Source organism: Moesziomyces antarcticus (genome assembly GCF_000747765.1).
Source record: "Moesziomyces antarcticus DNA, scaffold: scaffold_v10006, strain JCM 10317, whole genome shotgun sequence".
Lineage (NCBI taxonomy): Eukaryota > Fungi > Basidiomycota > Ustilaginomycetes > Ustilaginales > Ustilaginaceae > Moesziomyces > Moesziomyces antarcticus.
In genome coordinates, this window is record NW_014639004.1 from 516,276 (window position 1) to 540,616 (window position 24,341).

General features: G+C 62.5%; 9 protein-coding genes across 9 annotated transcripts; 5 read left to right on the forward strand and 4 right to left on the reverse strand.

The window, feature by feature from the left end:
* Positions 1-73: 73 nt before the first annotated feature.
* On the reverse strand, positions 74-466 carry PAN0_006d2986 (uncharacterized protein; the record flags this gene model as incomplete). The annotated part of the gene is made up of 1 exon (XM_014801628.1): positions 74-466. One exon carries the CDS (start codon positions 464-466, stop codon positions 74-76), a length of 393 nt encoding a protein of 130 aa, XP_014657114.1.
* Positions 467-1,046: 580 nt separating this feature from the next.
* Positions 1,047-2,972, forward strand: PAN0_006c2987 (peroxiredoxin Q; the record flags this gene model as incomplete). The annotated part of the gene is made up of 2 exons (XM_014801629.1): positions 1,047-1,168; positions 1,229-2,972. The coding sequence occupies 2 exons, from the start codon at positions 1,047-1,049 to the stop codon at positions 2,970-2,972; spliced, it is 1,866 nt and encodes a 621-aa protein (XP_014657115.1).
* Positions 2,973-3,026: 54 nt separating this feature from the next.
* Positions 3,027-3,603, reverse strand: PAN0_006d2988 (CKS-domain-containing protein; the record flags this gene model as incomplete). The annotated part of the gene is made up of 3 exons (XM_014801630.1): positions 3,027-3,351; positions 3,431-3,463; positions 3,545-3,603. The coding sequence occupies 3 exons, from the start codon at positions 3,601-3,603 to the stop codon at positions 3,027-3,029; spliced, it is 417 nt and encodes a 138-aa protein (XP_014657116.1).
* Positions 3,604-4,105: 502 nt separating this feature from the next.
* PAN0_006d2989 (CPII coat sec24 protein) lies at positions 4,106-7,081 on the reverse strand (the record flags this gene model as incomplete). The annotated part of the gene is made up of 1 exon (XM_014801631.1): positions 4,106-7,081. One exon carries the CDS (start codon positions 7,079-7,081, stop codon positions 4,106-4,108), a length of 2,976 nt encoding a protein of 991 aa, XP_014657117.1.
* Positions 7,082-7,777: 696 nt separating this feature from the next.
* On the forward strand, positions 7,778-9,655 carry PAN0_006c2990 (uncharacterized protein; the record flags this gene model as incomplete). Its single annotated transcript, XM_014801632.1, has 1 exon — positions 7,778-9,655. The coding sequence occupies one exon, from the start codon at positions 7,778-7,780 to the stop codon at positions 9,653-9,655; it is 1,878 nt and encodes a 625-aa protein (XP_014657118.1).
* Positions 9,656-9,975: 320 nt separating this feature from the next.
* Positions 9,976-10,545, forward strand: PAN0_006c2991 (integral membrane protein, Mpv17/PMP22 family; the record flags this gene model as incomplete). The annotated part of the gene is made up of 1 exon (XM_014801633.1): positions 9,976-10,545. One exon carries the CDS (start codon positions 9,976-9,978, stop codon positions 10,543-10,545), a length of 570 nt encoding a protein of 189 aa, XP_014657119.1.
* Positions 10,546-10,616: 71 nt separating this feature from the next.
* Positions 10,617-13,868, reverse strand: PAN0_006d2992 (thymidylate kinase; the record flags this gene model as incomplete). The annotated part of the gene is made up of 1 exon (XM_014801634.1): positions 10,617-13,868. The coding sequence occupies one exon, from the start codon at positions 13,866-13,868 to the stop codon at positions 10,617-10,619; it is 3,252 nt and encodes a 1,083-aa protein (XP_014657120.1).
* A 476-nt stretch (positions 13,869-14,344) lies between these two features.
* Positions 14,345-16,693, forward strand: PAN0_006c2993 (transcription initiation factor; the record flags this gene model as incomplete). The annotated part of the gene is made up of 1 exon (XM_014801635.1): positions 14,345-16,693. One exon carries the CDS (start codon positions 14,345-14,347, stop codon positions 16,691-16,693), a length of 2,349 nt encoding a protein of 782 aa, XP_014657121.1.
* A 1,037-nt stretch (positions 16,694-17,730) lies between these two features.
* Positions 17,731-23,670, forward strand: PAN0_006c2994 (glycosyltransferase family 2 protein; the record flags this gene model as incomplete). Its single annotated transcript, XM_014801636.1, has 1 exon — positions 17,731-23,670. One exon carries the CDS (start codon positions 17,731-17,733, stop codon positions 23,668-23,670), a length of 5,940 nt encoding a protein of 1,979 aa, XP_014657122.1.
* Between the last annotated feature and the right edge of the window lie 671 nt (positions 23,671-24,341).

The window sequence follows — 24,341 nt, forward strand, 5'->3', positions numbered from 1 at the left end:
ACTCAATGGGGTCGGATGTCAGGTGGGCACAGCAAGTCGTCGGGAGCAAAAAGACCACACGATCGGAAGACTTCTAAAACTGTCGAACGGCCCTCGAGAGTTGGGCGAATGAACTTGAGTGGGTGCCAACCAACTTGCCGGCTTTCTCGAGGAACCAGGGTGCGGCTAGACATGCATCCTTGTGCCCCCCCCCCTTGGGCCTGAGACGATGCCTCCGCCCAGGATAAGGCTGATCGAATTGCGATTGGCGATAGAAAAACAGGACAGTCGAGTAGGAGATGCTTGCGGCTTTGATCTTCTCCGCACAAGCAGTGCCCTCTCGTCGCGATGCCCTGCCATCCGTCAGGTATTGCAGCGAATCATGATCAGCAGGAATCTCGTGCTCGACGGTAGGCGTGGTGTAGGTGGTCAGTGCAGCGCCAAGTCGGAAGACTACGAAGAGCGTGCGCAGCGAGTCTGACGGCATGCAGGTCGAAGAATGACTGTTGCAAAGCGAGGTTTTGCTTGGGCAACTTGGTGATCGCAGAGACGCCTGCTTTGCTTCTCAGAACTGTCAGGAGTGGATCATTGGTCGTGCCCTAGGAAGCCGCAGCTGCCTTGGCATTTGTATCTGCTCACTGCGCTCATTTGGCGCTATCGGCTGGCGGCCGTCCTGAAGGGGATCTCGAGGGCGGGATGTCCAACAGCGCGCCCTTTCCAACCCAACGCCCGAGACGGTCTAACACGCTTTCCTGGTGCGGATCACAATGTTAGGCCTTCATGCCGACGGCGGGGCAAAAAAATCCAAAAGTGAGACCTGAGATTTGGAACGCCGGAAAGCCGACCGACTTGGATGACGGCCGAGTCGGAGCCGAGTGGCGGTGTTTGTGCGAGCCCGGGGCTGAGGGCCTCGAGCTTGCTCTGCGGGCACGAAAGTTTGGAGGGTGGAGCAGCAGGGCTGCGAGCAAACAATGACGGGCCGTCTTGTGCGCTGCAGCTGCGCTTGTTTGCCCGGGGGGGCAAATCTTGGGCCGTTTCCCCAGCTTCCCGTGCCTGAAGGGCCACGCATGATGCATCCGCCTCGAACCACACCTATCGCCAAGCTCATCCATCCATCACTCCCAACGCCACCCACGTCTATTGTCGACATCGAGTATCGAGCCGCGAGCGCACGCGAAAAGGCTTGCGGGTAAAACGTGTGGGCTGCTCTTCAACGCGCGCGCGTGGACGACCATGGCTTGCATCTAAGCCCCACAACTTTTGCGTCCACTGGTTCCTTTGCGGGGGTTGACTACTACCACCACCGACAAGACGATACGATGCCGCATCTGCCAAGAGTGCCTGCCTTCCCCATTGCGGGAGAGCGCAGTTTGCTGACTGCTGCAGGGGCGGCACTTAAGATTCCCGCCAAGGAGAAAGACTCGCCACTCATCGGACACTTTGCACCCGAAATCATCGCCAGTGATCATCTCGGTCGCACAGTGTCGCTGCATGCCACCATCGCACTCGGTCGACCCATCGTACTGTACTTCTTCCCCCTCGCAGGATCACCACACTGCACAAAGGAGAGCTGTTCGTTCAGAGACGCGGTAGGTGCCTCGCCGATCTTCAACGATCTCAACGCGGTGGTGATTGGGATCTCCCAAGACCCGCCTGCTCGTTCGCGCCGGTTCGTCGACGAACACCACCTCGGTTTTAGGATTCTGCACGACTCGCAGCGACATATTATGGATGCCTGGGGCGTAGGAAGGGGTCTGTTGGGGTTGATCGATGGACGCTGTACGTTTGTCATCGACCACACGGGTGTGGTCAGAGCGATGCTCGATGGGGTCTGGGACTATCAGGGCCACCGAAACTTTGCGGAAAAATGGCTGTGCAGGATCGAACACGAGCTGTCGGGGAGGGAGAGGTTCTACATGGCCTATGATGACGAGGGTGTGGCATGCGAACAGGCGAATGTCAAGGTGGTCTATGGCGACCTTGTTCCGGGGAGGGGAATTGCGGCTGCACCGAGACATGGAGCGGCACCGTCGGCGAAGAGTTCACTCAAGTCACTCAAGCCGACAGCAACGAGTCTGCAGGACGAACAGTCGATGGGTAGGGCGAGGTCGAGACGCAATCTCAAGGCGTGGTTACGGCCGCCGGCGAGCTACGATGAGCCTCTGCATGTCGAGGCTGTAGCAACCCCCACCACCGCGCGCGGGGTGGAAGAAGAAGGGACAAGGTCGGTGGATGGCGTGGCTGCAAGGGTGCGTTCGCTCAGAGTGGACGAGGAGCAAAAGGAGCAAGAGACGAGTTCGCGCTCGAGACGGGGATCTGGTTCCGGCTCGGGGTGGGCTACACCCTCGACGATTTCGGCGCGGTCGATATCGACGGGCGAGACGAGCCATACCTCGCCCGCGCCGGTGGAGCCTGCAGCGCTGCTGAGCGCGCTTAAGGACGGAAGCAGCGATGCTGGGCTCGAGCGTACGGCGCGTCGTCGTGTGGATTCATCCGCCCCCAGCGTCGTGGGCAGGTCGAGCTCGCTGCGCTCGCAAGAGGTGTATGCCAACGGAAACATTGCACGCATGCCGCTCACGGGCAGTAGCGATACGCGCGCACGACGCGATGTCTCTGCCGACACCACCTTTTCCTCATCCTCGCTACCTGTTCCACCCAGGCCTGCAGCTCGCCTCGTGGGGGGTGCAGTTGCAGCCGCCGCCGAAGCACGCCTAGACGCAAGCAGATTCGACCCCGCATTGCCGTCGTCACCCATCGAACCGGGATCGACAGATGCACCCCGATTGCGCAAGCCCGTCTCCCCAGCAACCCCAGCGAGGACGAGGGGGATGCCCAGTCCTTCCGTGGGGGTTGGATTTGCATGGAACGAGAGGAGACTGTCCAATACGCCGAGTCTGGCAGCCTCGACGACGAGTGCATGCGAACGGAGCGAGTACGACTACTCACCCTCGCTCGCCGAAAGCACGCACACTTTTGGCGGACTAGATGATTAGCGCCTTGAATACCACATTTTGCCTGGGATTCGTATGTGTGTGTTTGGGTGCGGATTACTTTTTGCCGTTTTGCTGTGCCCGTGCCTGTGCCGCCACCTGAGCTTGATACTGAACCCCCTCGCACACAAAGATGTCAGTGGGCCGAAATGGTGGCGAGGGAAGGATGGGGCTTACCTTCTCGAGAAAGTCCTTTTCACGACGGAAGAGGAGGATGTGCGGTTCGGGCGCGTGCACCTCGTAGTGCTCCCAGCCGACGCTCTGGGTGATGCCGATATCGCGCCACTCCTTGACGGCGAGGATGCGCAGAACCCCCGGCTCGGCCGGGTCAAAGTACGATTCCGGAAGCAGTTTGAGCATTGGCTTTGGCAGAATCACATGGCTATCCAACAACGAAGTGTCAGCCACTTGGATCCTACGAGCAACCGAAGCTGTGCGGATGAAGAGGGTTGGGGGCTTACCGATATTCCCATTCATCGTCGTTGTACTTGTCGCTGTAATGAATCCTGCTCGACCCCCCAAATGTCAGCAACCCATCCAAGTCAAAAGGAAAGGAGAGGGGGTTGGAGGCTTACCGTTCGAGGTAGTCTTCGTACGTGGGCTCTTTTGGGTCCTTTGCATCGTCCTTCGACATGGTGGCGGTGTGAGGCGGTTAAGGAGGTGGTGGAATGAGGAGATGGTGTTGGTTGCAGTCGCGCGCGCGTCCTTGACGCCGAGCCTCATGCACGGTGCGCCCAAATCGCGCGCGCTCTGCCCGCACCTTTTTTCCAAATTGAATCCGCCCCCAACACTCTTACATGCACAAAAAGCCATCCCACACCATCATCCGTATTCTACCTTGGCTTTCGCTCACAATCGCACACACCTCACAGCACAGCATGGATCGGGCTGGCCGAAGCAGACAGAGAGGAAATAGGCAGCATTGAATGGCAGACGCAGCCAATCTCCCCCCCAAAAAGAAGCAAAAGAGAAAGAAAGGTGTTGGTCTCACGCGCGCCCCACAGCCTGCTCGTCCAATTTTTCCCCCAGCCGCGCGCGCGTCTGTTTCAACGCGCCGTTTTTCACCCCCAACCGGCTCTCAGCAAGAAAGAGACTCTGGTATTCACAAACGAAACATGATCTCGGCGGTGGATGCGCTAGGAGCCGCCATTGACCTTGTCGCGCAGCTGGCCGATGAACTGCATGTAGCTCGGCGTCTGTTCGAAGCGGTCCTCGATAAGCAGGCTGAGTGCCCACAGCCGGAGGCTCGGCTCGCCGTCCTCCTTGACGACGTACAGATGCGGGCGGTACGGACCGCGCCTGCTCTCGCGGATGCGCGCCACAATCGCATTGACGCGCGCGTTCATGCTGTTCTCCAGCTTGGGCAGCGTCGTCTTGCCACCGCGCAGCGCACCGTAGTTCTGCACATCAAACACGTCCATACACAGCTGCGGTACCGCCTCCCTGCCAACCCAAAGGAAGATGTTCTGGCCATCTTCGATCAGGTACAGACCGTGGCGTTCGAAGCGCTCCGAAGTGAGGTTGAGCTTGGCCGGCATGATGAAGCCCTTGTCTGCAACGGTGGTACCCGCGTCGGGAGCCATGTTGTGCAAGCAGTAGAAGCTCGGATGCAGGTAGGGGATGAGCTGCTGCGCAGGGAGCGTGGTGAGCAGCGCCTGCGCATAGGCACGCAGATCCGACGGAATCGACGCCGACTGTCGAATACCCACGTGCTTGAGCAGCGCCAGCACAAGCAGCGGCAACTGCGCCATATTCTGCGCAATGCTCAACTGCGGACTCGCTCCACTACCCGCCGAAGTCATGGTCGACTTGTACGTCGAAAAGATCTCGACGAGCTTGTTGAACAGCGCATCGCGCGCATCCTCGAGCCTCGAGTGGATGCTCCTTTCCACCGCCTTATCGGCCAGCAGCGTAGCAATCGCCACCTGATCCGCGTTGGCGTACACCTCGGACATGCTCGTCGTCGTAGGCAGCGCAAGGTTAACCACGCGGATGCGACGTTCGCCCGAGCTGGTACTGTGCAGCACCACGGACTGGAACACGACAAAGGGCGCGTTGATGGTCTCCTCAATCTCGCACTCGATCGCATAGCTCTGGTCGAGCGGCACCGCCGGCAGCGCCAGCAGATCGGTGGAGCGCACGAAAAAGTTGCCGTGGAACGCCGTGGCGCGGATGCCCTTGGTGGCACGCAGACGCAGCACCGCCTCGTAGCTGATGGGGCTGGCGAGCACCTCGGAGAGCTCGTGCGACAGTTTGACGGCATCCTCGGTGCGGCCGGCGTGGAAGGCGGGATAGAAGAACGTCTGTCCACCCGTGTAGCGCGGGAGGCACGAGAGCGTCGCCACGTCGGTGTACGACGAGGCAAACAAAAACATGTCCACCGACACCTGCGAGCGCGAGCAGTCGATGGGGAAGGTTTTGTAGAACGACGAGGCGGCGGCGAGCAGCGTGGACTCCTTGGCGGTGCCGAGCAGCTTGGGATCCTCGCGGTTCTTGAGCGCACCGGGCCCGACGCTGGGGAGCGAAGCGGTGAGCACCATGATCTTGCCGCCGATGGGCGAGATGAGCTTGTAGGCGGCCTGGAGCGCGGCGCCGAGCGCCGAACCGGTGACGAGCGAGTCCTTGTACATGTCGCCGAGGCGCTGGAGCAGCGCGTCGACGCCGGCGCGGCACTCGGTGAGGTTGACGAGCAGATCGTTGGGCTTGGGCAGGAAGACGTCGTCGAGGTCGCTCACCACGAGCATCTCGGGCTCGGTGGACTCGGGCGTGATGCTGAAAAAGTGGAGGCTCGTGTCGACGCCGATGATGCAGATCTTGGCGCGGTTGTCCGAGTTGGGCAGACGGTCGAGCGTCTCGAGGATGGTGCGTGCGGCGGTGGCGACCATGCCCGAGTTGATGGCGTGGTAGCTGACGTCGATCAGAAACGTGTACACGGGCGGCTGCGGCGGGCGCACCATGTACTCGCGCGGCGCGATGAACTCGACCACCGAATGGTTGAGCTCGGGGCGCTGCCATCGGTCCGCGGGCTGGTTGGTCTCCGAGTTCCAGTCAAAGAGCTGCGGCACCTCGTTGGAGATGTTGCACATGCAGCACTTCCAGCGGTTGCCGTTCTCGATGAAGGTGACGTACGGGTTGATGTAGGTGCGGCAGCGACGGCAGCGCGCGATGACGGTGTCGGTGACGACGGGCACGGGCTCGTCGCCGTCCTGCTCGCGCACGGAGCGGTAGGGGGAGAGGACGAGGCCGAGGGGGATCTTTGATTTTTGGAGGAGCGAGGATGTGGTGGGGATGGCGTTGAGCGTGCATCGCTGGTAGGAGGGGTCTGCGTTGGCCTTGGGGTTGGTGGAGACGCAGGCGTTGGGCGGGAGGCGGATCTCGGGGGGCGGACGCTCGAGGTCGTTGACGTTGGGCTGTACGCCGCTGATGTTGACGGTCTGGAGCGTGCTGAACTTTTGGCCCATGCCAGCCGCAGCGCCACCGCCCATGCCCATGCCCATGCCCTGGAACTGGTTGGTGAGGCCCTGGACGTTGTTGCCGGGGTAGCCTGGAGCGACGCCGTGAGCCGGCACGCCGGGCGCCGACGCCATAATGGGTGCACCGGGTGCGGGTTGAGCTGCACCGTACGGAGCTGGGACGGGCTCGGGAGCGCCCGGGGTGAAGAGCTGGGGCTGGGCATCGTGCGCGCCTTGGTAGGCGGCGTTGGGGGTGGCAGCTGCATCGTAGGCGCCTGCGTAGCTGATGCTGTTGGCGGCGAGGTGTGCGGTCGGGTAGGCGCGTCTGCGGCTGGCACCGGGACCGATGGAAGCAGGAGGTGGTGCACCGGCGGCGGGAGGACTGACGGGCGCGCCGGGGCCGTGGGCAGGGATGGGGCTGAGCGAAGGCCCACGCATGCCTGGAGGCGGCTGGATCTGAGGCATGGACATGCGAGCCTGACCCTGAGGGTGGGTGGGACGTTGCTGGTTTGGAGGCGGAGCGGTTCCAGCGGGTGCACCAGGAGCAGGAGGCTGCCAGCTGGTCCTTCCGGTGGCGGTCTCGACAAAGACCTGACGGCCTGCGTTCTGGTCCCACTGGGTCACCCAGCCAGGGGGCAGCTGGGGAGGCGGTTGAGCCATGGCTGTGCGAGAGTTGAAAGTGGCGGCTGCTCTTGCTGCTTTGAGGGTTGACTGCTGTGATGCTGGGTGGTGTCCAAGAGCAGATGCAGACGAAGCGGGCGAGATGATGGATGGGGGCGAGGAAGGATGGAAGGGAGGAAGAGAAGATCGATTGACCGACTGCGTGACTGACACACACACACACACACACACTCTCTCTCTCTCTCACTCAGCGCACGGCCAGCTCTGTCTCTCTCTGTCTCTCGCGGGCGGGGCTCAGAAACACGACACCTGGCAGCTCTTCCTTCTGATTCTGACTGGCTGGCGGATTGGCGGGGAGACGCAGCGCACACGCCACGCTCGCCGCTCCAACTGCAACGCAGCGCGCCACTCTCTCTCTGGATTTCGGAATTTCGCGCACAGCTTCCACGTCGTTGTGGGCTCTGTCTCTCTCTCTCCTCTCTCCCGCAATTGGATCTGGCCGATCGCAACAGATCGGTGAAGCGATCGGCTCCCAATAAGACCCTCGCGATATTTTGTCGGCTCTTCCGCACTCTTGCGCCCCGGCAACTTCTGCGCAGACGAGACCCTTCTTCCTCCCTGCCTCTCCTCCTCCTCCTCCTCCTCCTCCTCCCCAACAACTGCTCACATCGACTCAGCCGGCTTTGATCCGACATCACTACGGCGCACTGCCCTGGAAGACCAGCAGCGCCCACCATGTCGCGCCGCGGCTATGGCTCCAACTGGCACGGCTCCCACAACCCCAACATGGCGCCGCTCCCACCTCGTCCGCGCGGCGGTATAGGCAACAGCAGCAGCAGCAGCTCGCACGCGCCTCCCAGCTATGGCCATCCCGCGCCCTCCTCCCACTCGGCATATGGCAGCCCGCATACGCACGCCTCGCCCTTTGCGGGTTCGCACAGTCCCGCCTCCGAGTCCAACGGCGGTGCGGCGTCGTCGAGCACACCCGAGGTGGCCACCACGCTGTTTGTGGGGAGCATCTCGCCCGGCATCTCGGACTCTTGGCTCACACGGCTGCTCGAAGCGTGCGGCCACCTGCGCTCGCTCAAGCGCGCATCCAAGGCGTTTGGCTTTGCCGAGTACGCCGACCCGGACTCGGTGCTGCGCGCCATCCACGTGCTGCAGGGCCTCCAACTGCCCTCCATGGGCGCCGAAGCATCAGCGCCACCCAAGAAGCTGGTGGTCAAGGCGGACGAACGCACGAAAAGGTTCCTCGACAAGTACCAGCACACGCGCGTGGCGAGCGCCACCGATCGCGCCAACGACGACCGCGCCCACACGGCTGTCAGACACGTCGTCCGCAACATGTCCGATCCCAACGCAGAGGTCGAGGTAGACCCGTCGAGGCCTGGCTACGTCGTGCCGGATCATCTGAAGGATTTGCCGCCCGAGGAGCTGCCCGAGGACCAGCGCGCCACGGTGCTGTCCGAGATCGAGCAGTTCCGACTGGCGGCAGCTGCGCGCGACGCCGAGACGCGCCGGAGAGAAGCCGAGTTCGAGCGCCAACGCGCCGTGGAACGTGCGCGGCGTGCGGACCTGCAAGCGTCGTCCTCCCGCAACGGCGAGGATGCACAGAGCTACCGCAAGCCGGTGGACTTTCATGCGGCGAGTTCGTACGATGCGCAGGCGGACGTTGTTCGGGAGCCCGAGGATGCGGATCAAGTGGCAGAGGACGAGCGCCGTGAGCGCGCGCAAGCTTCTGCACGCGCAGCGGCGTCGGATGCCGAGCGGGCGTACCTCGTACGCGAGCGGCAGAGGTTGACGCACTGGCAGAAGGAGGCGGACCGACAAGCGGCGGATGCCGAGCGATGCGAACGAGATGCAGCGGTGCAGTTGCGGCGATGGACCGAGTGGAGCGACGAAAGCGCCACGCGCAAGGAGCTGTTCTACACCGACCGTCCGCGGTGGCGCCAATTTCGAGCCTCCGCACGGCGCCGGGAGCAAGAAGCGGATGCAGCGGACCGCGAGATGGAGCAGGACGAAAAAGCGCGTGCCCAACAGGAGTCCGAGACGTTCCTCGCACAGCAGGCGGCGGAGATGGCGCGGCTTACGCAGCAGCAGCGTGCAGCGGGTGTGCTGGTCGACAACTCCCTGGCGCCCATCAAGATCACATTCACCGGTACCGAACCCACCCCCTCAGCCACAGCTGGTAACGCAGTGGGTAAGGTGTTGGGTGAGGAGGAAGACGAGCAGAAACGCGGACTCAAACACATCCACCTCGGCGAAGAACTCTCTGCTTCCGAGCGCGAGAAACAATTGGCGGCGATTGCAGCGGGGCTACCCAAGGATACGGCGGAGTTGCTGGCGCAAACGCCGGGGTGGGAGTGGATCGACGAGGCGATGGTGCGCAAGTACCGCGGCTGGGTGGATGCGCAGATCGAGGAGAGTCTGGGCGAAAAGGTGGACGAGCTGGTGAATGTCGTCGTCGAGACGATCCAGTCGCATGCGAGTGCCAGTGCGCTCGTCGAGGTGGTCGAGCCTGTGCTGGATGACGAGGCCGAAGCGTTTGTGGAGAAGCTGTGGCGTTTGGTGTTGGTCGACTCGCAGGCGGCTGCTGCCGGAATCACGGCGTAGCGCACACACACAAACACACGTGTAATGTAGATGTGTGATATACGCCTGTCAAGCACTACTCGTTGCTCATACTGTTGTGGACAGGCTTTTGAGGGATGAAAGAGTGGTTGGGTTGGGAGAAGTGGGGGGATGTTAAGATGGACGAGTGCGGGGGAGTTTAGATGCCGGGTCGGTGAATTTGCGCGTCACTCGGCCACACACGCGTGCGCAAAGCCCAGCCTGGCCGAGTGACGTACAACCACACCCCCATTGCGCACAGTCATCTCTTTGTTGTTCTTGCCCCACCACCACCACCATCCTCCCATCTGCTTCTATTCGGCATGTCTGCATTTTCGCGCTTTATTGCGGCGACATCATCCACGCTTCCACGGCAATGTCTTACTGGTGGGGTCCTATTCGCGACCGGCGATACGATCGCGCAGCAACTGGTTGAAAAACGTCGCTCCCACGACTATCCTCGAACCTTCCGTCTGGCCCTGTACGGCGGGTGTGTCTTTAGCCCGCTCGCCTCGCTTTGGTTCGGCAAGGTTCTAGAACGCGTCCAGTTCGCCTCGAAACCCGCCAATATCGCCGCCAAAGTTGCGCTGGATCAAGGTATCGCCTCTCCGGCGTTTATCGCGCTTTTCTTCGGTACGACCACCCTCATGAATGGTGGTTCCCCGCAAGATGCAAAGAAGAAGATCCAGGACAACTGGTGGCCAACCCTCAAAACTGCCTGGGGTCTCTGGATCCCGGTTCAGACGATCAACATGGCAGTCGTCCCACCGATGCAAAGACTGCTCTTTGTTAATGTTGTTAGCATTGCTTGGAACACGTTCCTCAGCATCAAAAGTGGCGCACAACAACCAACTTCCCCCCAGACAGAACTCACTCAAATAAGACTAGACTAGACCACAATCCCCCCCCACACACGCGCGCGCGCGCGCAAAACGCAAATGCAATCCTAGAAAGTCTTGTGACATTACTGCGGTCGTATGGCTTGATCGCTCTTTTGCGAGCGCAGGCGTGCCGATGAGGGCGTGGCGATTTCCGACCGCGTAGTAGCATATCCCGGTCGGGAGGCGTAACCTCCTCCCCAACCAAAGCCAGGCGGCGCGTAGAATGGTTGCTGTGCATACATCGGATACGCATACTGCGCCATACTCGCCCCGGCCGAGGTGGTATTGGCAGGCGCAGGTGGTGGAGCCATCATCATGGACAACATAGGCTGCCCACCCTGGCCCCCTTGCCCCTGCCCCATCGGTGCATTTGTGTCCAGCTCGCTCGTCGAAGGCGTCCTCGAATGCGCTCTCCTGGCCGCTCCGGGATTCTGCACACTCGGTTGCATAAATGCCGCCAAGGGTGCACCTCCCTGGGCACTGTTCCCATTCGCACCCGCGCCCAAATGACTCCCACCCACACCCACACTGGCCGCGCGGCCGTAGTATTGCTGCTGCTGACGCTGCATCGCGAGATAGTGCGCTTGGTGTGCGAGCATGGGGTTCGCCATCATGGCCATGTAGTTGCGCATGTACTGCTCGTGCATCTCCGCCTGCCCCTGCTGCACGTTGAGCTGCGACAAGTGCTGGGCACTCAACTGCCCCTCTGCACCCACAGTGGCATCGACAGCGGGAGAGGTGCTGGCAGGTCGAGCTACGGGACTCGCCATGGAGCTGCGCGACGAACTCGTCATCGGTGATGCCGCGCGCAAGGCCGGCGATACGGCCGTCGGACTCGTGGGTGATGGTAGAGCGTGGTCGGCGAGCGCGCCTCGCGACGCTGCGTCGGGTGCCAGCTGTCCACCGCGCCCTTGGTCAGTGCTGCGTCGCACGCGCGGAGGCGGCACCACACTTCCCCCCGACACGCCAGCCGGAGCTTCCGCAGCCGAGACCGAGCGCCGATGCTCGCCCCACGCGGGGGACGGCGCATTCTCGATCTCGCCAATCACATCAATAAGCGTACGTCGCCGGCCGCTCGCATCCACATGCTTGCCCAGCACGCGCGCCGAGTCAAAGCCCTGTCCGCGCAGCCCATTCGCCGGCGACGGCCCCTCCTCCCCCACGCCCCTATCACCACTACCGCCGGCATTCTGCTGGTCCAGCGCCGAGTTCGAACCGCCAAACAGACCCGAGAGCGTGCCGGCTGCAGCGGCACGCACGGCCGACAGCTGCTCCGTGTAGCTCAGCGGCGAGCCGGACGGTCTAGCTGCGGGAAAGGTGCCGTTGGTCGTAGCCGTGTCGACGTGGATGCCCGGCTGGTCGAGCGACTTGCCCCTGCGTCCCAACTCGTCGGACGACATCGATGCCCGCTTGACGCTCGGCAGCACCGCGGGCGGCACGAGCTCGCCACTCGACCCGCCACGCTCGACGGCAGGACGCTCCGACACAAAGAGGCGGCCGAGCTTGATGCCCACCCGGTCGATGGACGAGGTGGCGCGCTGCACCGCGCGTTGGATGTCGTCGGTGACCTGGTCGAGCGTCTTGCCCGCATCGATGGTGACCCACCGTCCGCCATGCGCCTTGACGTCCTGCGCAACCCGACTGAAAGCCTCGCGCACTTTAGCCTGGAACTCGAGCTTCTCGTATCTCTCCTCTCCATACCCGCCGCGCGCAGCGGCGGTCTGGGCGTCCAGATCCAAAAACAGCGTGAGGTCGGGCAGCGGCAGCCCAATGTCCGGATGGCGGCACCAGTCGTACGAGAGCCCTTTGCTGACCGAGTAGGCGATGCCGGAAAAGGCGTAGCGGTCGCATACGATGCTCTCGCCCGCGTCGAGCGTCTTGTGGATGGCGGCGACGCACTCCCACCGATTGGCCGAAAAGAGCAGATGGATCGCCTGGTCGTCCAGCTCGCTCGTCTGCGCGAGGTACGAGTTGATCATCTGGCCGATGGCGGTGGTCCTTTCCGGAAACTTGATGGGCTTGGCGTTGAGGTGCTGTGCGAGCCTCTCGACCTGCGTGCTCTTGCCTGCGCGGTCGAGGCCCTCGACGACGATGAAGAAGCCGCGCTTGCGACGATGCTGATGGTCCTCTGCAGCGGGTGCGAGCACGGGCGAGGAGACGGTGGTGGGGCCTGTGCTCCTGCGCCGGTCGGGATCGACGGGCCGAACGGCGCGCTGGTTGGTCTGCGCAAGCACGGCTTCCATAGCCGCAAGATCCTGCGACGGTGTGCGCGATCGAGGCGGACGGCCAGCGTGGATGTTGTCGAGCGTGGGGATGGTGCCGCTTTCGCTGCGCTGACGTGCGGCCTGGCGGAACTTGGCGGCCGAGATGCTGGCGGGCTTTGCGTTGGCGACGGGGCTGGTGGAGTGTGCGCGGTTGATGTCGGGCGACTTGGCGCGGGAGGAGGGTTCGTCGACGAAACGCGGCTCGGGAAGCTCCTCGCCCGGGGTGACGTATTCGTCGACCGAGATGATGCTGTGCACTCTGGAGTGGGCGCCTGCACTGGGAGCGCTGGCGCTGGGGTCGTCGGTGTGCGAGACGTCGCTGGCGGACCGGACGTTGCGGAAGGAGTGCAGGCTAAAAGTGCCGCTTGTGGGGGCGTCGACGTTGGCGCTCGGGGCGGGCGAATGCGTGCGCGAGATGTTGTGCGGATCGGACGTTCTGCGCGTGTTGTTGGTCGTCGTTGCGGCGAGGTTGCTGCTGAGCCTGCGCGTCCTGGTGGTGGAGGGAGGATAGTGGGAACGCGAGCCGAGGTTGTTGGGGACCGAGGGCGAGGTGGGCGCGGCGAAAGAGGGCATGGAGGGGTCGGGCGTAGGTGCTGAGAGCGATATCCTAGGAGGCGCTTCGAGGACCTGGGGCGAGTCCTGGGTGGAGATGCGACTTTGCGAACGGTAGACGGCGTCCTGGGTGGAGGACTGGAGCGACGAGTGGAAGGAGGTGGTGCTGCGGTTGGGCGGTTTGCGAACGACCTCGAAGGAGGGTGGCGGCTTCTTGGACGACTTGAAGGCATCAAAGAGCCTGGAAGTGCGGCGCGAGGACTTGCCGTCTGATGCTTGAGACTGACCCAAAGCGCGGAGGCGAGAGAAGGTGCCGGTGCCGGTGCCGGTGGATGCGGCCGGATCGGAGCGCGGTGGGGTATCCGGATCGGCTGGCTTGCGCAGAGAGAGGCTGGAAGGAAAGTTCTTGATCCTCATGAGGTCGGTGGACATTTTTCTGCGTGGGCTGCGTTCCGGTTCGGGGTTGGTGGCAGCAGCAGCAGCGGCGGCGTGCGCCGAGGTGGTTCGGAGAGCCGACATGGTGTGGAGCGTAGAGTCAAGGCAAGGCAAGGATGCCTCTAGTGCGAAGGCTGCATGTCTGTCGGAATGGCTCGTGTTGGGATTAGGAGACGGGAGGCGGCGATGGTGGAGAGAGGAAAGCAGCGAGGAGACGCGCCCCTCCTCCTCCTCCTCCTCCGCATGGATCTCTGGGCTGAGCTGCTCTGGCCATTGAGTTGGTTCAGGGTCCGGCCCGCCCTTCTTTTGGTTATACGCGACTCTCTCTCGACTCTCTCTCGATCGGGCGGCGCTTGGCGAGTGGACGAGGCGTCTTCTTGGCGTTTCTGCCGGCGTATCGGCTGATTTCTCGCGTTGGATCTGGAGAGTTGGCGAGGCGATCCGTGCGAGAAATTGGTGGTTGGCCGCCGCCGCCGCCGCGTTCTGCTGCCCAAAAAAGTGGAGAAGCGGCGGCGGAGCTATCACGCCTTCTTCTGCACATCCACCATCGCATTTGGACCATGCCTCCCGTCAAGGCAGAGCCTTCTGCCGCCACATCGGTGGGCAACATCAAGTCCGAACATGGTCGGGCCGCTGCTAACCAGCGAGGTCGCCCTGCCAACGGCAACAACCCTGCTGCCGGCCGATCCAGCCTCAAGCCTGACGCCGACGAGGGCGAGGACAAGAAGAATGCGCCTCCGCCGCCACCTACGACGTACCGTGACATTCCGCTGCTCTCCACCGACTGCGGCCAGTGGCTCACGCACCTCATGAAGTTTGCGCACCACACGCGCGTCGACCCCAACGACTCGGCGCAGTTCATCCCGCCGCTCAAGCTCAACCGCAAGAATCCGCCGCGGCTCAAGCTGCCCAGGCCCAACCCGGGCGATCCCATCACGGACAAGTACAACCGCCCCATGATGGGCAAGGACGGCCAGCCGCTCACATGGCCTGCGCCCGACGACGATCTGCAGCGCATCGAGGAGGTCATCCGGAAGGAGGTGGCAGCCAAGGGTCCCGGTGCAGACCAGAGCCTCATCGCACCCGGCGGCAGCGCGCGTCCACCCAAGAGCAAGCTGTTCAAGAAAAAGGTGCGCGAGATCCACAAGGCCGCCGACAGCGCGCGCAAGACCATGAAGGAGGAACACTTCCCCTGGGTGCTCGAGGACTTTGAGACCTCCGACGAGTGGGAGAGCATCCGCACGCCCATCCCCACCGGTGCACGCGCGCTCCAGGAACACATCGACGAGCTCAAGGCCAAACGCGACGGCAAGCAAGCCTCGGACTCGGATGTCAAGATGCACGATTCCACGGGCGGCGCCGTCAAGATCGAGGCGAGCGCCGCTGCTGCTTCGTCTTCGTCCTCATCTACGTCGCACGCACCCTGGGTGGGAAAGCTCGAGGGCGATTCCGGGTCGGAGGCGTCGTCGCTGCACGTGCTGTTCGTGTTTGACGAGCGCGACGCGGGTGGATTCAAGGTGGTGCCGGTGTCGCGCATGTACAAGTTCCTGCAGAAGCCCAAGCACTCTACGCTGACCAACGAGCAGGTGGAGCTGGAGTATCAAAAGTACCAAAAGACCAAGGAGATGGATCGATGGGCGCTGCGCAACAAGCCCGTCTCGGCGTCGGCGTCGACGTCCAAGCACGAAGACAGCGCGGCGTGGCGCAACTGGCCGCAGGTGAACCAGCTCACGCTGCCCACGGGTATGTCGTTTTCCACCGGCCGCCGTCGCAATCTCATGGCGGTGCACGGCGGGGAGCTGTTGCGCGACGACGATGACGACGACGGTGCTGGGTCGCGCCGACGCAAGCGCGACGACAGCCCGGGGGCCGGATACGACGAGCTGGACTACGAGGAGGAGTTTGCGGACGACGACGAGGTGCACGATCCCGAGGCGGATGTGGCGGAGGACGAAGAGGCCAAGGAGCTCGAGGAGAGGCTGAAGCGCGAGATGGCGCGTGCGAACCATGCGGGCGAGGAAGAGGAAGAGGAGGTGGTGGGTGCGGCCGAGGATGAGGATCAGATGCTGACGGGGAGTGGCAAGCAGATGATGAAGATCATGCGTGCGCTGGCGAAGCGCGATGGCAACGAGGCGTACGACAAGGACGACGACGGACGCAATCCGTATGCGTCGGACGATTCGGACGACGACGAGGAGTCGTATGTGGCCAATCCGGAAAAGGCGATCCAGCTTGCGCGCGAGGAACGCGAACGCAAGGAGAAGGAAGCGGCCAAGAACAAAAAGTCGGCGCCCGGTACGGCGTCTGTCTCGGGATCGAATACGCCCACCGACCGGGTGGAGAAGAAGCCAGTGCAGCTTGGTGGTGCGCAAGCCTCTCGGCCTGGAGCAGGACACGCTAGTTTGGCACAGCGAGCTACATCGCCCACACGCGGAGCGTCCAAGATCGGCAGCAAGCAAGTGAGCCGCTCGTCGAGTCCGAGTCTGGTTCGCGGTTCGAGCCCTGGTCGGGCTGAATCGCCGCCTGGCGACACTGCATCTGCGGGCACCAAGCGTCGAGCCGACACGCAGTCGACACCCGCCACACCGTCGAGCACGGTTCGACCCGAAGCGAAGCGGGTGAAAACCGCATCTCGAGCTGCATCACCCACTGGATCAGCTTCGGGTAGTAAGCCAGCTTCGCGCGCGGGGAGTCCTGGAGCCCCGCGTGTGCCTGCCAACGCGGTCGAGGCTGAAATCATCCAGCTCATCCGCGAGGGTAAGATCGCCAATACGAGCGAGCTCGTGCAGCACTTCCGCAAGCGGCTCAAGTCGGAACCGCACATCAAGGACCAACTCAGCGCCGCGGTGCGCAAAGTAGCCGTGATGGACAAGACCACCAACCGACTCAAGCTCAAGGATGGATTCTAAGGAAGCATCCACCCAGCAGTGGGGTTAAGCGGAATGATGGAACGAACGGCTTTTCTTTGCCAAGATGTGAGATCGGTGGTGATGGGGGCTGATGGGAGTTTGATGCACGATGAGCAGTGGCTGCGGCTGAGAAGGGGGGTTTTTTTGGAAATCCGCCGATGCAGCTGAGGCGCGCGCGTGCGTGCGTTGGAAATCCGACGCCAGTCAGAAAAAATCCCAATCGGCCGCCCATTATTTTATTTTCGCAAAGGTGAAGGAGAATTTATGCACACGCACGCCTGCATGCGCCTTCACCTCCGACACACCAGCTCGCCCACACAACGCTGCCCCCCCCCCCCCCCCCCCAAATCAGCGATGGTAGCAAGACAAGCCGCACGCAAGAAAGAGTTCAAGCCTCGTACTATAGCTTTTCTTGACAGCGACAGAGTGTTGTTGTGTCGCGGTAGCAGCAAAGCTGAGTAAAAGTGACAGGTCGGAATCGATTTTGGAATTGCATTTTTGGTTCTGAGTCCAACACCTGGCAGCTGCGAGAGCCCCCCCCCCCCCCTTGAATTTGGGGATTCCGGTGCGCTTGAGCCCGCTCCTGCCCTCGAAAAATTAGTCGGAATCGGCGTGGAAAAATGCGCGCCTCGCTTGGCTGATGCGCTGCGTTGAAATTCGGTTGGAGGCCGTCGTCGTGCTGGCAGACTGCACACTCTCAATTCCAAAGGGCGGCTCAGATCGGCGCGTCGGCCTCGAGCCCTCGAGCCCTTGAGCCCTTGAGCTGGCTGGCTGGCTCTGCTCTGATGGGCGGCGCTGCGACTCCTGTCTGATTGACACGCAGTGGTGCCCACCTAAGCCACTCGATTTCGTTGCTTGCCCTGCCCTGGCTCGCCTCCCTCGCTTCGGCCTCTCCTTCACCATACACAACCACCACCACCACCACCACCACCACCACCACCACCACCACACCCCTCGCGATATTCGGCTCCTATCCTGCTCTGCACAAGCTTCACGCACAGCACACAGACGCCTCCCCGTCGCCGAGGTGCGCACCCATGTCCGCAGCCATGCAGCCTCCTGAGGACGTCGCCAGCCTCTCCCAGCTGCAAAACATCTCCCCGGACACCATCTTCTCCGTCCTCCGCGATCGCTTCTACTCCGGTCTCCCCTACACCGCCCTCTCCGACTCCATCCTCGTCTCGGTAAACCCCTACGCCTCCTCCGGAAACCGCAACAGCGACGACTCGCTCCGCCAATACACAAGAGACTACCGCGAAACCAACAAGCAGCTCCGCGGCGCACCCTTGCCGCCCCACATCTTCGCCCACGCCTGCAATGCCTACTTTTACATGCGCCGCACCGGCCAGGACCAGAGCTTGCTCATGGCCGGCGACACCTCCAGCGGCAAGAGCGAGGTGCGCAGGCTCGCCATCCGCGCCCTCATCGACCTCAGCGTAGCCGCCCCAGGAAAGAAGGGATCCAAGCTCGCAGTCCAAATCCCCTCGGCAGAGTACATCCTCGAGGCGCTCGGAAACTCGCGCACCCTCGAAAACGCAAACGCCTCCCGCTTTGGCAAGTACACCGAACTCCAGTTCTCCGACTCGGGCAAGCTCGTCGGCGCAAAGACCCTCGACTACTACCTCGAGAAGAACCGCGTCGTCAGCGCCGCCTCCAGCGAACGCAACTTCCACATCTTCCACTACATGGTCGCAGGCGCATCCGAAGACGAGAAGCAATACCTCGGCATCACAGACGCATCCTCCTTCCGCTACCTCGGACAGGCCTCGCGCAACCGCGACTCGGACGACGCCGCCAAGTTCAACCGCCTCAAGCTCGCCTTCAAGAACCTCGGCTTCTCCAAACGCCACGTCGCCTCCATCTGCCAGCTCCTCGCCGCCATCCTCCACCTCGGCAACATCGAGTTCCACTACGACCGCCAACGCACCCAGGACTCCGCCACCGTCCGTAATCCAGACGTGCTCGAAAAGGTCGCAGAGTACCTCGGCATCCCCGCCAACTCGCTCGAGGAGGCGCTCACCTACAAGACCAAGATGATCCGCGGCGAGGTCTGCACCATCCTCCTCGACGCCGATGGCGCCTCCGACCACCGCGACGACCTCGCAAAGTCGCTCTACTCGCTCCTCTTCGCCTGGGTCAACGAGAGCCTCAACCAGAAACTCTGCCGCGACGACTTCGACACCTTCATCGGCCTCCTCGACCTCCCCGGCTTCCAGAACCTCTCCCGAGCCAACTCGCTCGACCAGTTCTGCGTCAACTTCGCCTGCGAGAGCCTCCACCGCTTCATGCTCCGCAACGTCTTCGAAAAGCGTCGCGACGAGTTTGCCGACGAGGCCATCGACACCCTCTCCCCCGACATCCCCTTCTTCGACAACGCAGAGACCCTCCGCCTCATGACCAACCAGCCCGGCGGCCTCATCCACATCATGGACGACCAGGCGCGCAGGATGCCCAAAAAGTCGGACCACACCATGATCGACGCCTTCGGCAAGCGATGGGGCAACCATCCCTCCTTCAAGGTCGGCCCCGCAGACCGCTCCGGCTTCTCCAGCTTCACCATCAGCCACTACAACTCCGCCGTCACCTACACCTCCGAAAACCTGCTCGAGAAGAACAGCGAGGTGGTCAGCCCCGACTTTGTCTCGCTCCTCCGCGGCTCCCACCCCGACGCCACAAAGCTCGGCGGCGCAGACCCCACCGCCTCGCCCGGCTCCACCATCCCCTTCATCCGCGGCATATTCAACACCAAGGTGCTCAAGACTCAGTCGCATCCCAAGAATGACCAGACCATCGTCGCCGCTCAGCAGTCGGTCAAGCCCATGCGCGCCCCCTCCACACGCAGACCCAACCGCGCCGCCACCGTGAAGCGCAGCACCACCGTCAAGAAGGGCAACAACAACAACAACGACGACGACGACTCGGACGACGACGCCGACTCGTCGGGCGTCAAGAAGAACGCCGTGCGCTGCGTCGCCGGCGAGTTCCGCGGCGCGCTCGACCTGCTCCTCGAGACGCTCGACGACACAAAGTCGTGGTTCACGCTCTGCCTGCGTCCCAACGACAACCAGCTGCCCAACCAGTTCGAGGCCCGCACCGTCAAGCACCAGATCAACACGCTCGGCCTCTCGGAGATGGCGCGCAAGCTCCTCAACGAGTACAGCGTCAGCATGACCTACGACGAGTTCTGCCAGCGCTACGCCGCCATCCCCTCGCTCGACGCCATCAACATGGCTGGCGCCGTCTCGGGCGAAGCGAAGCAGAAGTTCTCGGCCGCACGCGAGATCATGCAGTGGTCCGAGCACGACGTCGCCTCGGGCCGCGTCAAGGTCTTCCTCTCCCACAACGCCTTCCGCGAGCTCGAGGACGAGCTGCGTGCCGCCGACCCCGAGGAGATCAAGAACAACGAGCGACGCGCACAGCTCGATGTCGAAGCAGCCGCTCGCGGCGAGTCCGACCCCTTCTCCCCTATGGCCGTCCACGCAGACGAGGTGACGCGCAGCCAAAGCAACGACTTTGTCGGCGCCTACGGCGATCCGTTCAAGGAGCGTTCCTCCGTCGTCCTCCCGCTCGTCGGCGGAGCAGGCGCTGCCGACGCCGACGACGCACTCGAAGAGGTCAAGAGCTCCTACTCGGGCGTCTCGGGCACCCTCCCCAGGCGCAGCTACGGCGGCGGCCTCAGCGGCGCCGCTTCCAACATCGGCTCCGAGGCCTACGCGCCCTCGCGCAACATGTTTGCCGACATGGGCAAGAACGGCCTCAACGAGAAGGCCGGTACGGCGGCCTTTACCGAGGAGCCGCTCGGCGAGGTCGCCGAGGAGGTCGGTGTCACCGCCGCGCGTCGCAAGTGGGTCGCCTTCACCTGGGCCGTCACCTTCTGGATCCCCTCGTTCGTGCTCAAGCGCTTCCACTCGCTCAAGAGGCCCGACATCCGCATGGCATGGCGCGAGAAGCTCGCCATCAACCTCATGATCTGGTTCATCTGCGCCTGCGCCGTCTTTGTCATTGTCGTGCTCGGCAACCTCATCTGCCCCAAGCAGCACGTCTACAGCCCCAACGAGTTCGCCACGCACAAGGGCGACTCCTCCTTCACCTCGATCCGCGGCGAGGTGTTTGACCTGAGCAGCCTCGTCACCAGCCACAAGAGCGTCGTGCCCGTCGTCCCCACCAATTCCATCCTCGCCTATGCCGGAGAGGACGCCACCCCCATCTTCCCCGTCCAGGTCAACGCGCTGTGCAACGGCGTCGACGGTAACGTGAGCCCCTGGGTGCAGCTCTCCAACGAGAACTCCACCGACAAGAACGCCCAGTACCACGACTTCCGCTCCTACCACATCGACGACCCGCGTCCCGACTGGTACTACGAGACCATGTGGCTGCTGCGCTCCAACTACCGCGTCGGCTTCATGGGTTACACCTCGGACGGCATCCGCGACATGCTCTCCGAGGGCAGGTCGCTCGCCATCTACCGCGGCGACATCTACGACGTGTCCGACTACGTCAAGCAGGGCAACCAGGGCGTGCTGCGCGCTCCCGATGGATTCCAGGCTCCCGTCAACACCAACCGCAAGTTCATGAGCGATGCCGTGATCAGCCTCATCGCACAGAACCCGGGCAAGGACATCACCAAGCAGCTCGACAGCCTGCCGCTCGACCGCGACGTGCTCGACCGCCAGCGCGTGTGTCTGCGCAACCTCTACTTCATCGGCAAGGTCGACCATCGCAACTCGCCGCAGTGCCGCTTCTCCCAGTACATCCTGCTCGCGCTCTCGCTCTTCATGGTGGCCATCCTCGGATTCAAGTTCCTCGCGGCGCTCCAGTTCGGCCGCGCGCGCAAGCCCGAGGACCACGACAAGTTTGTCATCTGCCAGGTGCCCTGCTACACCGAGGGCGAGGAGTCGATGCGCAAGACGATCAACTCGCTCGCGGCGCTCAAGTACGACGACAAGCGCAAGCTGCTCTTCATCATCTGCGACGGCATGATCGTCGGTTCGGGCAACGACCGGCCCACGCCGCGAATCGTGCTCGACATCCTCGGCGCCGACCCGAACCTGGAGCCGGAGGCGCTGAGCTTCCTCTCGCTCGGCGAAGGCAGCAAGCAGCACAACATGGCCAAGGTGTACAGCGGTCTCTACGAGCACCACGGCCACGTGGTGCCGTACATCGTGGTGGTCAAGTGCGGCAAGCCCACGGAGCGCTCGCGACCGGGCAACCGCGGCAAGCGCGACTCGCAGCTCGTGCTCATGCGCTTCCTCAACAAGGTGCACTTTGGCCTGCCCATGAACCCGATGGAGCTCGAGATCTACCACCAGATCAAGAACGTCATTGGCGTCAACCCGAGCTTCTACGAGTACATCCTCCAGGTGGATGCGGACACCGAGGTGGAGGCGCTGTCGCTCAACCGGTTCATCTCGGCGTTCATCCGCGACAAGAAGGTGATCGGACTGTGCGGCGAGACGGCGCTGTCGAACGCCAAAGCGAGCATCATTACGATGCTGCAGGTGTACGAGTACTACATCTCGCACTACCTCGCCAAGGCGTTTGAGAGTCTGTTTGGATCGGTGACGTGTCTGCCCGGTTGTTTCTCCATGTTCCGCATCCGCACGCCGGACACGCACCGGCCGCTGTTCATTGCGTCGGCGATCGTGGAGGAGTATGCCGAGAACCGCGTGGACACTTTGCACACCAAGAACCTGCTGCACTTGGGCGAGGATCGATACCTGACCACGCTGGTGCTCAAGCACTTTGGCAAGTACAAGACCATCTTTGTGCGCGACTGCAAGGCGTGGACGGTGGCGCCGGACGACTGGAAGGTGCTGCTGTCGCAGCGTCGACGCTGGATCAACTCGACGGTGCATAACCTGGTGGAGCTCATCTTTACGCCCGGGCTGTGCGGGTTCTGCCTGTTTTCGATGCGCTTTGTGGTGTTTATCGACCTGCTCTCGACCATCATTGCGCCGGTGACGGTGGCGTACATTGTGTACCTGATCGTGCTCGTCGCCACGGCCAACGGCACGATTCCGCTCACGGCGATCATCATGCTGGCGGCGATCTACGGCTGCCAGGCGGTCATCTTCCTGCTGAACCGCAAGTTCGAGATGATCGGTTGGATGGTGGTGTACATCATTGGGATTCCGATCTGGTCGTTGTTCCTGCCGCTGTATTCGTTCTGGCACATGGACGATTTCTCGTGGGGTAACACGAGGGTGGTGATGGGCGAAAAGGGACAGAAGGTGGTGGTGCACGAAGAGGGCACGTTTGATCCGAGCGAGATTCCGCTGCAGACGTGGACGGACTACGAGAACGAGCTGTGGGAGCGCAACTCGGCGCGCTCGATCGGGTCGATTATCGAGGCGGCACGCGCGGAGAACAAGTCGCTGGGCTCGCGTGCGGGGTCGCAGTACGCGCCGAGTTTGTACGGACAGCCTGTGCTGCCGAACAACGGTAGTTTTGGACACAGTCCCTCGCCTTCGTTTGGGGGTACGCCTTCGCAGTTTGGTGCGTATCCCGCTGCGGGTTCGCAGGTAGGCTACTTTCCGCAGGCGGATGCTCGGCAGTCGACCTACAGTCTTGGTGGATACGGTGGGCAGACCATGTCGATGTACGGTATGCCTGCTGCTGGATCCGTCTACGGGATGCCTGGGGGTAGTGGATTCATGCCGTATGCGGGGGGCAGCATGTACGGTCTGCCGCAGCAACAGACACAGTCGGTCTATGGCGGTTCGCAACTCGGCTTTGGCGGGTTTGCGGAGCAGCCTGTTCAGCCGGCACAGGCAAGCATGTCAGGTAGCCCAGAGGCGGGATTGCCCGCAGAGGCCCAGATGAAGATGGACATTCGAAGCCTGATTGCCGAGTCGGACCTCACCACGGTGACCAAGAAACAGCTGCGCCAAAAGCTCGAGGCCAAGTACGGCGTGCCGCTCGACGCCAAGAAGGCCTTCGTCAATGGCGAGATTGAAAAGGTGCTCGCCGAGTCGTAGAGCACAAGCTTGTCTTACCGGTGCAAGAAGATTTTTCAATGGACTTTTAGTTTTCGATGTGCGATCACGGATGTGCAGTGTGCGATGTGTGTGGGGGAGGGGGAGGATGGAATGGCACCTCACTACGACGACCAAGAAGCAGGCTCGAGACCAAGTCCGGCATCCCGGTCGATGCCGAGAGAAAGTGCACGTCAAGTCGTAGCCGTACGCGCACCGTGGTGGTTTGTATGGATTCTCAACCGACATTTGCGTGTTTTTCGATGTGTGGTGTGTGAGCGATGTGCGATGTGCGATGTGCGATGTGCGATGTGTGTGGCAGGGGGTGAAAGATGGGATCAAGATGCGATGACCGTAACAAACAAAGCAGCGCGCCACGCCTCGAGGAAGGCCCAAAAAAGCCTTTTGTCAACGGCGAGAATTGAAGAAGCTGTGCACAGTGGTCGCTTGTATCGATTGCCCAGTGGACATTTAGTTTCGATGTGCGGTGTGCAATCTGCGTGGCAGGGAGAGGATGGGATGGCACCTCACCACAGCGACCAAGGGAGCAGGCTCGAGGCCAAGTACGGCGAAGCAGAGGATGCCGTTTTGTCAGTGGCGAGATTGACAAGGTGTTTGGCGGGTCGTATACAGGCGAAGCTCGCCGCTCACTTTCTCTATACCGGCTGCTGGGG